The sequence below is a fragment of the Saimiri boliviensis genome, chromosome 12, assembly GCF_048565385.1.
Source record: "Saimiri boliviensis isolate mSaiBol1 chromosome 12, mSaiBol1.pri, whole genome shotgun sequence".
Lineage (NCBI taxonomy): Eukaryota > Metazoa > Chordata > Mammalia > Primates > Cebidae > Saimiri > Saimiri boliviensis.
Window position 1 is genome coordinate 31,265,684 of NC_133460.1, and position 14,606 is coordinate 31,280,289.

The 14,606-nt window shown below is 45.4% G+C and overlaps 1 protein-coding gene across 2 annotated transcripts in view; it reads left to right on the plus strand.

Moving 5' to 3' along the window:
* The first annotated feature begins 6,891 nt into the window (after nucleotides 1-6,891).
* The window catches only part of PDXDC1 (pyridoxal dependent decarboxylase domain containing 1), a 66,796-nt gene continuing 59,081 nt past the window's right edge, over nucleotides 6,892-14,606 (plus strand). The window contains exon 1 of one of the 2 annotated variants that reach the window (XM_003928756.4): nucleotides 6,892-7,087. In XM_003928756.4, the coding sequence (XP_003928805.1) occupies nucleotides 7,067-7,087 (21 nt within the window). In that variant the 5' untranslated portion in view covers nucleotides 6,892-7,066. Of the gene's footprint in view, nucleotides 7,088-7,524; nucleotides 7,740-14,606 lie in introns of those variants that run through there. The other variant, XM_074382201.1, reaches the window with a different exon arrangement.

The following is a 14,606-nucleotide window of genomic DNA, read 5'->3' on the forward strand; positions in this document are numbered from 1 at the left end:
GGTTTTCCAACCTCAGCATGGTTGATATTTTGGGCTGAAACTTAATTGTTGGGTTCTGTCCTGTGCATTATGGGATGTTTAGCAGACTCCCAGTCTCTACCCACTAGATGCCAGCAGCACCCCCTACCAGTTGTGACATCCAAAAATATCTAGATCATGCCAAATGACTCTTGGGGGATGCAGTCATCCGCAGTTGAGAACCACTGACCTATTGTGTTCAAGAAACAGCAAGGAGGTCAGCATGGTCAAGAAAGAGCAGCTGAGGCACCGAGTGGACGGAGACGGGATGTCGTTCATGATCATCAGGACTTTAGCTTTGACCCTGAGTGAAATGGGAGTGCTGACGGGTTTAGCTGGGAAGTGTTAAGAGCTGACTTGGGTTTTTTGTTTGTTTGTTTGTTTTTTGAGATGGAGTCTCTGTTGCCAGGCTGGAGTGAAGTGGTGTGATCTCAGCTCACTGCAACCTCCGCCTCCGGGTTCAAGCAATTCTCCTGCCTCAGCCTCCCAAGTAGCTGGGACTACAGGCATCCACCACCACACCCAGCTAATTTTTGTATTTTTAGTAGAGATGAAATTTCTCCATATTGGTCAGGTTGATCTCAGACTCCCAATCTCAGGTGATCCACTCACCACAGCCTCCCAAAGTGCTGGGATTACAGGCATGAGCCACTGCCGACTTGGGTTTTAACAGATCCCTCTGGTCATGGGGTGGAGGATGGGCTGTGGGACATGGACAGGAGTGGGGCAGGACCAAGAGCAGGGGCAGGGAGGGGAGGAAAGAGCCTATTTATTGCAGGAGCCAAGGCAGGAGGCCAGGCTGGTGAAACCCTCAGGCTACTGCCAACTCTGTGCACGTGGGTGGACATGCATGCATGTGTGTGCATGGTGTGAGTCTGTGCACACATGTATGCGTGTGAGCATGGATTGCTTGGGTATGTGCATGTGCTTGTGTGCGTAGATGTGTGCCTACATTGTTTGTGTTGCTGTGCATACTAACATGCTTGTATGAGTGTGCAAATGAGTGTACATGCATGTGTATACACTTTGTATGTGTGTATGCATGTGCACATGCACAGATGTGCACAGGATGGTTGCTCAAATAGCCAGACAAGGACTGGGAAAGGAACAGCCCCACAGGTGCTCTTACAGTCCTGGAGCAGGAAAGCTCGTCTCCATCTGAGGCTCGCCGTTCCTCAAAGATGAGGGCTGGGCCCTAACCAGTGTCATGTCTCCTTTCTTGCACTCAAAGAATAAACCTCACCATGCTCCAGGGCTGTTTCCTGGCTTTAGTCAGTTCAGTCCAGTGGGGACAGGGAAGTCCTCCCTGCTGTCCATCCTCTTTGGGGCACTGTCAAAGGTGGAGGGGTTTGTGAGCATCAAAGTAAGGCCACCCCCTCCCTGTGTGCTAGGATGTCCCCATCATCCTGAAAGTCCCCATTCCTCACTGCCTTTCCACCCCTCCCCATCTCAGCCAAGCTCACTTTCATTCTCTCAACCACCCACCCACCGAGAGCCCAGCTCCCACTGCTCCTCAAAACCTGTCATACGTCTTTCCCCATCATCCTTCTGTGACCAAAGTAAGTCGTGTTTTAGTGTTCAGTGACCTACATGCTCCAGGAGACCTGGGTGCAGAACACCTCTGTGGTGGAGAAAGTGTGCCTCAGGCAGCAGCTGGACGCACCCTGGCTGGGGAGAGTCCTAGAGGCCTGTGCCCTGTGGGCCAGATGTGGATAGCTTTCCTGGGGGAGTCCACACTTCAATTAGGGAGAAGGTGAGAGACTCAGGGTCTTTTGGGTCAGGGAGGAATTGCAGTTAGGGGTCATTTGGGTCTCTGACTCATCATGGGCACTATGATGGAAAAATGCAGGGAGTGGTCAGGGAAGTGGGGAAGAAGAAGGGCTGAGCTCATGGTCAAGCACATACTAGGTGCTCAATGAATAATCACTAATCAATAAATAGAAATGGACACAAAGAGAGACTCAAGGAGTTGTGGTAGGGATTGGCTGTGAGGGTCTGTTTGACAACTGAGAGTGAGATGACTAGAGTCCTATCTTACTCTGCCCTGCCTTGCTGGGTGATGTTGATCTAATTGCTTCCCCTCTCTGGGCCTCACCAAAGGGTCTGGACAGAGATGTCCAAGATACAGAATATATGCATCTGGAGCTATGGCTTGGGCAGGAGCTGGCAAACCGTGACCTCCAGGCCAAATCCAGTCCTCCACTTTTGTGTGTGTGTGTGTGTGTGTGTGTGTGTGTGTGTGTGTGTGTGTGTTTGAGATGGAGTCTCACTCTGTTGCACACGCTGGGGTGGTGCAATCTTGGCTCACTGCAACATCCCCCTCCCACATGCAAGAAATTCTCCTGCCTCAGCTTCCTGAGTAGCTGGGATTATAGGCGTATGCCACCACACTTGGCTAATTTTTACATTTTTAGTAGAGACAGTGTTTCACCATGTTGGCCAGGCTCATCTCGAACTCCTGACCTCAGGTCATCTTCCCATTTTCCTCAGAGTCAAAGCCCAAGCCATGATGATCCCTGGCAAGGTCACTGTCACCTTGCTCTGGTATCTGTCATCCCCATCTTCCTTCATCATCTCCTGGCTTCACTCCAGCCTCCAGAGTCTGTGATGTTCCCTGATCCCCTGCAGCACAATCTGTCCCCAGGGCCTTTACAACTGCTGTTCCCACTGTGGAAAATCTCTCCCCAGGAGTCCCCAGGACTCATCCCTCACTTCTGTCACATTCGCAGAGAAGGCTTCCCAGATTACCTTATCCACCTCCACCACTGCAACCCTGCTCATGCTAGTGCGCCTTACACCCACATCTGCTTTTCCTTTCCTGTTCTTTCCTTTCCTTTTTCCTTTCCTTTCCTTTCCTTTTCCCTTCCCTCCCCTCCCCTCCCCTCCCCTTTTATAAATTTTATAAAATTTATATTTAAATTTTATAAAAATATAAATTTTTTTTTATATATATATATATAAAGAATTTTTTGGCTGGGCATGGTGGCTCACACCTGTAATCCCAGCACTGTGGGAGGCTGAGTCAGATGGATCATTTGAGAGCAGAAGCTCTAGACCAGCCTGGGCAACGTGGTGAAACCCCGTCTCTACTAAAAATAGAAAAATTAGTTGGGCATGGTGGCTTATGCCCATAGTCTCATCTACCTGGGAGGCTGAGGTGCAAGAATCGTTTGAACCTGGGAGGTGGAGGCTGCAGTAAGCCCATATCTCGCTACTGCACTCCAGCCTCAGCAACAGAGGGAGACTCCATCTCGGGGGAAAAAAAAAAAAATCTTTTACCCAGTAGTAAATAACCAACCAATGCTCTGTTAATATTTAAATCAACTTGGTTGAAGTACATTTTACATAATATAATTTAATAAAATTCATCCATATTACATGTACAGTTCAACAGGTTTTGACCAATGCATATACCTGTGTAACCACCACCGTGATTAAAATACAGAGCTCTTCTGTCACCTTCAAAAATTCCCCAGCGCCCCTTGGCAGTCAATTCCCCCTCCACCCCAGTCCCAGGCTTTCTGTCATTATAGTTTGCATTTTCTAGAATTCCATATAAATTAAACTATAGAGCATATCTACAGTCTACATACAATATATGTATTCACTTGTATCTAGCTTTTTAAAAAATTTCCTTGGAGACAGGGTCTTGCTCTGTCACCCAGGCTGGAGTGCAGGAGTGCAATCACAGCTCACTGCAGCCTCAACCTCCCAGGCTTGAGCAGTCCTCCACTGCCAGCTAATTTCTTTTGGTAGAGACTGGGTCTCTCTACATTGCCTAGACTGGCCTCAAATTTCCAGGCTCAAGTGAACCTCCCATCTCGGCCTCCCAAAGTGTTAAGATTACAGGATCTGGGCCATGTATCTGGCTTTTTTCACTCAGCATAATGTTTTTAAGATTCATCTATGACAGGGATCAGCAAACTAGGGCCTGTGGGCCAAATGTGGCCCAGTACCTGATTATGCAAAGGCCCAAGAACTCAGCATAACTTTATATTTTTAAGTGATTGAAAAAAAGTCAAAGAAGAGTACTATGTGACACAGGTAAATTAAATGTAACCCAGAATCCAGTGTCTGTAATTAAAGCTTTATTGGAACACAGCAACTCTCATTTGTTTACATACTGTTTATGGCTATTTTCATGCTACAGAATCAAATAGTTGGGACCGAGATTGCAAGAACCTAAGCTATGGCTTGCAAAGTCTGAAATATTTACAACCGGGCCCTTCACAGGAAAAGTCTGCCAATTCCTAATCTGTGGTGTCCCCTGGATCAGTAATTGAATCTTTTTTATTGCACTATCATATTCCATTCCATCATAGGGATAGGCCACAGTTTATCTGTCTGTTGATGGACATTTCAGTTACTGCCTAATTATCCTTAATCCATGTGATGTGCTCTGATGTTTTGCATTCTATTTCCATTTTTTCTTTTAATTGCTGCTCATGACCCAATGGTTGATTTCACAGCCCATTGATGAAGTACTCTCAGTTTGATATAGGTGTTAACTGAAATAATGGAGGATCAAAGTGTGTAGAAGAAATCAAAAGGGCTTTCCAGGCCGGGCATGGTGGCTCACGCCTGTAATCCCAGCACTTTGGGAGGCCGAGGCAGGTGGATCACCTAAGGTCAGGAGTTCAAGACCAACCTGGCCAATTTGGTCAAACCCCATCTCTTCTAAAAATACAAAAATTAGCTAGGTAGGGTGGCGTGTGCCTGTAATCCCAGCTACTCAGGAGTCTGAGGCAGGGGAATCCCCTGAACCTAGGAGGCACAGGTTGCAGGGAGGCAAGGAGATCATGCCATTGCATTCCAGCCTGGGCAACAGAACAAGAGTCTGTCTCAAAAAAATAAAAAAAGTCTTGCTAGCTGAGTGCTGAGGAAATCCAACAATTAAACATTGGGTGGAGGACGAAGAAACTGCAAAAGACATTGAACAGGCGGAAAGGGAAGGTGACAATCTGAAGGATTTGATATTGTGGGAAGCATGGAAAGTCAGTTTCAAAAGGAAAGTGATCATCTGGTTCTAGGGCTGCTGAGAGCAGGTGTGATGGACTGTGAAGGATGGACCGAGATGGTTTCACTGAGACTCGTTTGGGTGGATGGAACAAAGCTGAAGGTGGCCTCTTATTCTTTTACATACTATTGCCAGCACAGCTGTCCAAGATGGTAGTCAATAAATGTTTAGATAAATACAATAAATAATCCAGTTATTTCCACTTTTTCATGTTGGGTTTTCAAAGTCTACTTTTCAAACAGTAAAGTTAACTTTTCTCTCTCTAGTATTTGTTTTGTGGAATCTATTATACTTTGTAATGCAATCCAGAGAAACTTGGAGGTCACTTTACAATTTACTACTGTATCAATGGATGGATATATGGATGCATATATGATAGAGCAAATGTAGGGAAAATTAATTATAGAATATAGGCAGTGGGTACACAGTTGTTCACTGTACAATTGTTCCAACTTTTCTACGTGTTTGAAAAACTTTGTAACACGTTGGAAAAGTGACTTGTTTTACTCAAGCAGTGGCACATTCAATCTTCAGTTTTAGATATAAATCTATCATTCCTTCTGTTTGCAGAGCGCTTTAGAGAGTCAGAATAATTCCCACAGTACACTTTAAATCACCACACAAGGCTTTGATAGGAAATAATTTTATTAACACAACCAGGCAATTGACTGACTACAATTTAGATAGATAACTCAAAACATGGAGTTACTGCGCTGAAAATGTGACCCTGTTACACAGATTTCGGGAGGAAGAGTATAAAACAGGAGAGAAAAGGAGTCAGATTTGTGGTTGTAGCGTCACTGTAGAGGTGAAGTGTTCCATTGATTGTAACCATGGTAGTCTTACTTGTTTCCTTCATTAAGGTTTGAGGAATCTACTAAGCGAATGTATGCCCTCCCCATTCATTAGAAACACAATGCAGTAAAATAGCAGGAGTGGCCAGGCGGGCTAGCTCACCCCTGTAATCCCAGCACTTTGGGAGGCTGAGACCGGAGGATCGCCTGAGGCCAGGAGTTTGAAGCCAGCCTGGGCAACATAGTGAGACACACACCCCTTCTCTATTAAAATGAAATTGTTATTTTTTTTCCTTTCTGCTCATCAGTAACAAGATAAAAAAATTAAAAATTAACTTTTAAAAAAATTTAAAGTAAAGTAGGAGTGGGAGCAGTATGTGGAATCATGGGGCTTGGGTCTGAATCCTATGTAGATCGGCACCGTGAAATGGGGATAATAATGATCTCGTAGCGCTGTTGAAATAGGAAAATGGAAGAGCAGCAGCTGATGTATTAATATTATCACCATTATTATTACCCATTACCTGACAAGTCATAATTGTGATATAAAGAGGAGGCTGGACCAGTTGTCTCAACAATCTTTTGCGTCTAGAATTCGGCGGCAAGGTCTGAGACAAACGCTTCAGCTCAGATCAGCACTTTCTCTGAACAGCGGTCACCGAGGAGCCCCCAAACCCCAAACCCCCAAGACCCTGGGCACCAAGAATGTTGTGGGTCCTGCGCATGCGCAAGGGTGCTGATTAGCTCGCCCCCGACTTAGCGAATAGCCTGTTCCATTCCCGAGGGTTGCTGACATGGGGGGAGGCGGGAGACTTGGAAGCCTGGGTCTGGAAGTGCAGGTGCGTCACTAGTTTTTCCAGCCTTTCCCTTCATGAATAGTAATTTGCGATTATTATACTTATACCCTGATGATTGCGACAGGCTGCTGAAAAGTGTGAGTTTGGTGAACAATTTACCGTGTATCCAACCCCTTCACCTGCGCACGTTAGGGAGGGCCGGCGTGACGGCCAGGTACGGAAGCCCAGAGGGTTCCGCCCACCGCCACGGGGCCCCGCCCCTCCGTCTCTCTACCCGCAGGTTGCCCAGCCCGCGGCGCCGCCGGGCTCCTCCTCCTCGTTTCAGCCCCGCCGGCCGCGGGCGCGGGGGACGTCGGCGCTGCCAACGTGGAAACAGCGGCGGGGCGCGGGAGGAGGAAGTAACGCCCCGGACCGCCGGGCCACCACCGGCCGCCTTAGCCATGGACGCGACCCTGGAGAAGGTCGGTACCGAGAGGGGGCGATGGGGACGGCACTGCGGCCCCCGGGCCCCCGCCTCTGAGGCGACTGTTTCCCAGTCTCGAGCTGCCATTGTGACCTGGGCAGGGGGACGCGGGCTAACGGGCCCCGCCTGAGGAGGCCTGGCTGGGAGGGCGACTGGGTCTCGGGCGCGTCGCGGGGCCAGGTGTTTGTCGAGTCCCCGTGGGCCGAAAAGCCTGGCCGGGTTCCCTGGGGGCCGCGAGGGGCCGGGAGCCCAGGACTGGGATCGTGGGGCCGACCTTGGGCCCTGCCAAGGTTCCGCGAGGGGCCGGCCTGAGCGCGGCTGGCCCTTTCGGAGGACGTGGCGCGGCCCCAGGTGCTCCCGGAAAGAAGCCGCAGTTTTTTCGGAGCCAACTGCAAACCTGTAGGTTTTACATGGTCTCCGAGTTAGGAATGAAAATTGCTAAATTAGTGCTTTTCCAACTTCAGCCTGCGTGAGAATCACTTGGGGCCTTTTGTAAAATGCAGATGTTCAGTCCCGGGGTCAGAACCTCTGGGGTGGGGACCGGGATCTGCGTGTTTAACCGCTACTGCCCCCACCGCTCTGCCCCACGCAGGTGATTCCGATGCTGAGCGTGCGAACACCTGGCGAGAACCTCTGAGGTCCGGAAAGGGGTGGGTATTGCGTAGATTGCAAATGGAGTTTCGGGGATCGCAGCTGCTCCACAACTTCTTGGCTCCCCTTTTTCCAGTGGCGAGGAGGGGTCCCCATGTTAACCTGAAATCCACTGGTAACAGCGCCTTCCTCTGGTTTCTCCGTGGAGAAACAGCAGTGTGATATACCTGTGTGACTGCTCTACCATGAGAAACGGCTTCTGCTTGTCCCGGCTGTAGGGCTTGTAAATGGGAATTGGTGCGTGGGTTTCTTCACGGATTGTTGCTTTCAGTACCCGACGTTCTGCCCTCCCTCAAAGCCCTTCTTTCTCTTCCACCTGGGAGTTTGCTTGTCCAGTCCAATGCAAACTCGGTTTTTCATGCATGTGACATTCAGGAGCAATGCTAGTGTTTTAAGATTGCGACATTTAAATTTTGAGCTGGTAGGACTAATACATTTTGTCTTTTTTTAAGGCAACAGCTGCTGTAGATTTGTTCACTTGTCCCTAGAGAGTTGAAGGCAATAATTGTAAAAGTTGGGCCAGATGTCTTCATGTTCTCATTGGTATAGCCTACTACTCCGTTGCTTAGCGTAAACTGGGGTGGAAGACAAGAAAAATAGGGATTTCTTCTGCCATTTCTGGGGTGAATGTTTTGTGTTTTCCTGGCTGGAAATAAAGTCTTGTCCAGATGAGTGGTTCTTAAAGCAGGGGGCAGTTTATTTCCCCAGGGGACATTTGGCTATCGTTGGACATATTTTTGATTGTCACAATGGGGGCAGGAAGGTGCTGCTGGTAACCTAGTAGGTAGAGGCCAGGGAAGCCTCTAAACACCTTACATTGCACAGGACACCTCCCCATGCTGGAGAATTCTCTGTCCCAAAACGTCAGCAGTGTTGAGGCTGAGAAATCCTGGTGTAGATCATGTTTACAACATCAGCAGTTGAATACAAAATAATGCAAAGTGTTTTCAATTTCATACGAAGATGGATGGGCTTCATGTGGTTGTGATTGGAATCCTAACGCATTTAAGGTGATCTTTCCTCCAGGAATAGTTAGCTTTTATAGGAAAATCTGCAGACTGGGTCAGAATCCTGCTTTAAATATGGCTTTTCAGGCCGGGCGCCGTGGCTCAAGCCTGTAATCCCAGCACTTTGGGTGGCCGAGGCGGGTGGATCACGAGGTCAAGAGATCGAGACCATCCTGGCCAACATGATGAAACCCTGTCTCTAATAAAAATAAAAAAATTAGCTGGGCATGGTGGCTCAGGCCTGTAGTCTCAGCTACTCGGGAGTCTGAGGCAGGAGAATTGCTTGAACCCAGGAGGCGGAGGTTGCGGTCAGCCGAGATCGCGCCATTGCACTCCAGCCTGGGTAACTAGAGCAAAACTCCGTCTTAAAAAAAAAAAAAAAAAAAAAGACTTTTCTGGCATTTGATCAGTAGATTAAAGTGGTTGCTGTAAGAATTAATTGATGATAAAAGATCTTAAACTCTGTCAGTGAAGATCTCAAGAGGGACTGAAATTCCAGTGTGTCTAATACTGGCGCCTTCACAAAAATTGCAATGATCTTTTAGGAATTCAGAACATGTGGGCTGGAAGTTTCTGCCTTAGGTCAGTGTGAAAATTCTGAATGTAAGTTTTTCAGAACTATGACTGGCACTTAAACGTTTATATTCCGTGAAGTAATAGAGGGCCTTAGATGAAATGAACAATTTCTGTTGGTGCTAAGTGGGCAGGAAGGAAAAAGCATTTGCTATGAGTGTTGATGACTTTGTGTGCTGAAAAATAGTTTGAATCAAAGTGAAACATTTAGTTGTGTTCATTATTCCTGTTTCTTTGAGGAATAGACTATGCTGTGTTAAATTCTACATTGTTAATATCAATTCGGGAGCTATTTGAGCAGTTCAGAATGATCCCATTTAAACTGATCCTTGAATAATTTATACTGATTACAGAAACCACATTGTTAAAATTTGATACTCCCTAAAATTTCAAATAACAGTATCTCTCACTTTAAAATGCAGTTATGTGAAAAAAACACAAAAATTAAACAAAATGAAGTATGCCATCATCATTTAATAGAATCTCTTAGTACCTTTCCTTTGGTCCAAATGTAATTCTGTCCCTTGCTTTTTCTGTAGGTGACGGGTAAATGTGCAGACCTGTGATCACAGAGCCATTTTCTTGTCATGATTTGCTTTTCTTTCACAACAGTATCAGTTTCTTACATCTGAGATTACTGATGTCCCAATAAATCAGATAGGTTAATTGAGGAGGCAGGGAATTGAAACTGGGAGAGGAGTAGGGGCTTTGCTGGAGCCCCACACTGTATGTCGAAGGCATAAGGAACAAGGCCTTGTAGCAGAGTCTTACAGGGTTTACTTATGTTAATATTCGAGGAAGGAAAATGCCACAGGAAGTAATCACTATAATGCTGAAGATCTTAATAAGTTATTAAACACACCTCTCAGTAAAAACCTGTTAAATTACTATTTTTGAGACAGGATCTCAATCTGTCATCCAGGCTGGAGAGCAGTGGTGCTATCTCTGCTCACTGCAACCTCCATCTGCAGGGCTCAGGTGATTCTAGAGTCTGAGCCTCCTGAGTGCTGGGACTACAGGCACTCACCCCGACACCCAGCTAATTAAATTTTTTTTTTTTTTTTTTTTTTTTGTAGAGACAAGGTCTCACTGTATTGCCCAGGCTGGTCTCAAACTCCTGGATTCAAGCCATCCTCTTGCATTAGCTCCAAAAGTGCTGGGATTACAAGCGTGAGCCACCATGCCAGGCCAAAACCTGCTACTTGAAACATGTAGAATAACCCAGACATTTTTCTGTTGGTTAAAAAATCTCATTTTTCCTGAGTATTATGTTTAGAAAAGGTGGACTGCGTTTGCTTTGCATTTACTTTAATTCCATCCTTGTGCAAACTTGGAGCAGTTTCTCAGCATCAGCACTACTGATATTTTGGGTGAGATAATTCTCTGTTGTGAGGGCCGACCTGTGTATGGCAGCATGCTTTGCAGTGTCCCTGACCTCCACTCAGTAGATGATAGTCGCACCACTTACCCCGAGTTGTGACAATAAGAAATGTCTCCAGATGGAGGCAGTTGTCCCCCGAAGGGTGGGGGGAATTGCCTCTGTTTGAAAGTCCCTGACTTAGGGAATCTAGAACTACAGTGTTCAGTTTGGTAGTTACTAGCTATATTTGGCAGTTTACATTTGGATTAAAATTAAACACAATTTAAAATTCCTTTCCTCAGTCATGCTAGCTACATTGCAAGTGCTCAACAGCCACATGTGGCTGATGTTTGCTACACTGGGCAGCACAGACATAGAACATTTCCGTAGCCAAAGAAGTTTCCACCGGACAGTGCTAAAAGCTGGCAGCAGTTTTTTTTGGGAGGAGGGGTTGGGGGAGATGGAGTCTTGTTCTATTGCCCAGGCTGGAGCTCCAGGGTTCAAGTGATTATCCTGCCTCCCAAGTAGCTGGGATTACAGGTGTCTACCACCATGCCTGGCTAACTTTTATATTTTTAGTAGAGATGGGATTTCACCATTTTGGCCCGGCTGGTCTCCAACTCCTGACCTCAAGTGATCTACCCGCCTTGGCCTCCCAAAGTGCTGGGATTACTGTATGAGCCACCATGCCCAGCCAATTACTTGTTATATCTAATCCTCATCTCTGAAAGAGACAACTTTGACCCTATTTCTGACCTAAATCACAACTCAGCCTATTTTTGGTTCTTCTACTCATCCTGAGCTAAGTGCTCCTTTCCTGCTCTTTGGGCCTGATTTTAGAAAATTATTTGTCACCTTATTGTTATGCTAGAGGTTTATAGTACCATCAATGGAACATTCCTGATCCTTACTTACTGATAAGGACTCCCAGAATTTCAAGTTCTGCTCCTTCGTTTAAAAGCATGAGAAAAGAACCCCTGTTAGGCAAGGTCGAATGACCAGTTTTGGTTTATGGCTTTGTAGATCTTTGTAGATTTATATAGAAAGGAGGAAATGATAGGCTGTAATTGTAGCTTTCATATAAAGCCAATTCCAACATTATCATAATGTGAGGGTTTTGCATACAAGTGCATGGCAGCTGTGGCTGTAAATGATTATCTAATACTGGGTGTCAGGGAAAACTGATGGGACTCAGCCATAGTACAAAGTTTCTGATCCTAGAAATTTATGGCTTTGGTCATACTTGATTTATTCAAGGTTGCAGGGATAGTCAATGGCAGAGCTATTGATGGTTCCTGTTTCTGTCTTTGCTCCACTATATCTAGGATTATGAGTTATAAGAAGTTGCTTGAGCTTAATGTCATCTGTTTTCACCTAAAGCAGAACCCGATTTATAATTTTTTTTTTTTTTTTTTTTTGAGATGGAATCTTGCTCTGTTGCTCAGGCTGGAATGCTGTGGTGTGATCTCAGCTCACTGCAGCCTCTGGCTCCTGGGTTCAAGCAGTTCTCCTGCCTTAGCCTCTTGAGCAGCTGGGATTATTTTTGTACCATTCCCAGGCAATTTTTGTATTTTTAATAGAAATGGGGTCTCACTATGTTACTATGTTTGCCAGGTTGGTCTCAAACTCCTGATCTCAAGTGATCTGCCTGCATCGGCTTCCCAAAGTGCTGAGATTACAGGTGTGAGCCACCACACCCAACGTTGATTTATAATTTTTATGAATTGAAGGTCAGCTTCAATTCATAAAAGGTCATCTGTGGCCAAAGCCCAGTGTTGAGTGCTGAGAGAGACACAAGGTGAATAAGATGTGAGCCCTGAAGGAGGCTATGTAAGGGGCATACTTTTTTTGGACAAATCCTTTTATAGTAAGGAGGGATAAAAAGCATAGGAATTAAGAAACAAGTTGTGAGTGCATGGAGAAGTGACCAGAAAAGATTGTGTGGAAGACATTCTTTAGGCAGAATATATAGCTCAGAATGATGCTTTTCGAGAGTTTAATTGTAAATGTAATGCAGTTCTTTATGAGTGTGCCTTTCATTGCTGGTAGATAAAAATGAAGAGACAGGAAAGCCATTTCCTCTTTACCTTTCTGATCAGATCGCTAACAAGCCCTAGGAAACACTGCCTATTAAAAAGCCTAACTTAAGAAACTGTTATAACACTATCGAGTGACTATGGCATGCTTCTCTTGAGCAGTTTTCTTTTTGTTCCAGAATAAGGGTGTGATTCCAGATAAACAGCAAAGTGTTTAGAAATAGAGCTTTCTGTTGTATGGTTTTTGTCCATCGGTGTAGTTATCTGGAAGCATTTGCTCATGTCATAAGATCTGTATGAATCGACTCTGCAATAATCGTCTTTGGGAACACATTTTTTTTGGAACACGGACTGGATTTCTAGCATCTCCAATGTGTGTCTGAGTCAAGTGATTGGAGGCCCTTTCCCTCCTTCAGGTACTGCTCTCTGTGACTGAGATGTGATCTGTACTGTTAACTTTACTGCCTCCTTTCCACTGTTGGGTATTTTTGCCCTTTTCTTATTCTTATTATTTTTTTTTTTTTTTTGGAAATGGAGTTTTGCTTTTGTTGCCCAGGCTGGAGTGCAGTGGCATGATTTCGGCTCACTATAACCTCTGCCTCCTGGGTTCAAGTGATTCTCCTGCTTCAGCCTTCTGCATAGCTGGGATTACAGGTACCCACCATTACACGCAGCTAATTTTTTGTATTTTTAGTAGAGACAGGGTTTCAGCATGTTGGCCAGGCTGGTCTTGAACTCCTGACCTCAGGTGATCCACCTGCCTTGGCCTTCCCATAGTGCAAGGATTATAGACGTGAGCTACTGCCCCCTCTCCTGTTTTTGCCCTTTTCATTCCTATTTTTCTCCTCTCTTCTTGAGCAATTTATAGGGTTAAATACTCATACCTTAAATAGTACTTGGCTAACCCTTTGCAACTAGGAAGATTATGTTGCTTAATGAGCCAGTAATTACAGTATGTCTTCATGTTCTTACAGACAGACTCAAGCCTAGAGACCATGATGTTTAAAAATAAGACTTTCAAAGAGTATCCATTTCTTAGAATATGAGAGGAGACAGCTGGGCGTGGTGGCTCACACCTGTACTCCCAGAACTTTGGGAGGCCGAGGTGGGTGGATCACCTGAGGTCAGGAGTTGGGGACTAGCTAACATGGTGAAACCCTGTCTTGACTAAAAATACAAAAATTAGACAGGTGTGGTGGCGCATGCCTGTAGTCTCAGCTACTCAGGAGATCACACCACTGCACTCCAGTGTGGGCAGCAGAGTGAGACTCCATCTCAAAAAAAAAAAAAAAAAGATGGGAGGAAACAAAAGTTCTAGTTCTTAATTACTGTACTGTTAAATCAGGCAAAGATACCTATAAATGTGAAAAACTGAGACTCCAACAAGATAAACCAGGTTTACAAGTCACTGTATCAACTTGAAGGATTCCTGTCCTCTTCTCTCATCCTTGCCATAAGGAACATTGTGTTTCTGTTCTGGCTTCTCAGAGGTATGCATTACAGTAGACGTGTGGTGTTTGGGGAACTTGTTTAGTGCTAGATAGCATACACTGTTTGCTTTTCTACTGGGAGGAAAAGAAATGATTTTTGCAGAGATGAAGGTTGAATGATTATCCCTCTTCCGGATTTGCCTTGTTTAGAAAGCTATAGGAGGCAAGAGTAGTTGGTAAGTTAGGAACAGCTGTTTGGAGCTTTACCTCTTGCTTTTTATCTTAGCCGAAGAAAGGTAGTGATTTTTATGTCAAATGCATATGGTGTACACTAGCATTTGATAACACCAAGGTCTTCTAATATGAGCAGCTGTTTTCTCTTTAGTTAGCCCTAAGAGCTCCCCAAATAAGCCCTAAGAGTCCCCCAAATAAGAACATTCCTCTCCTGAAAAAACCCTTG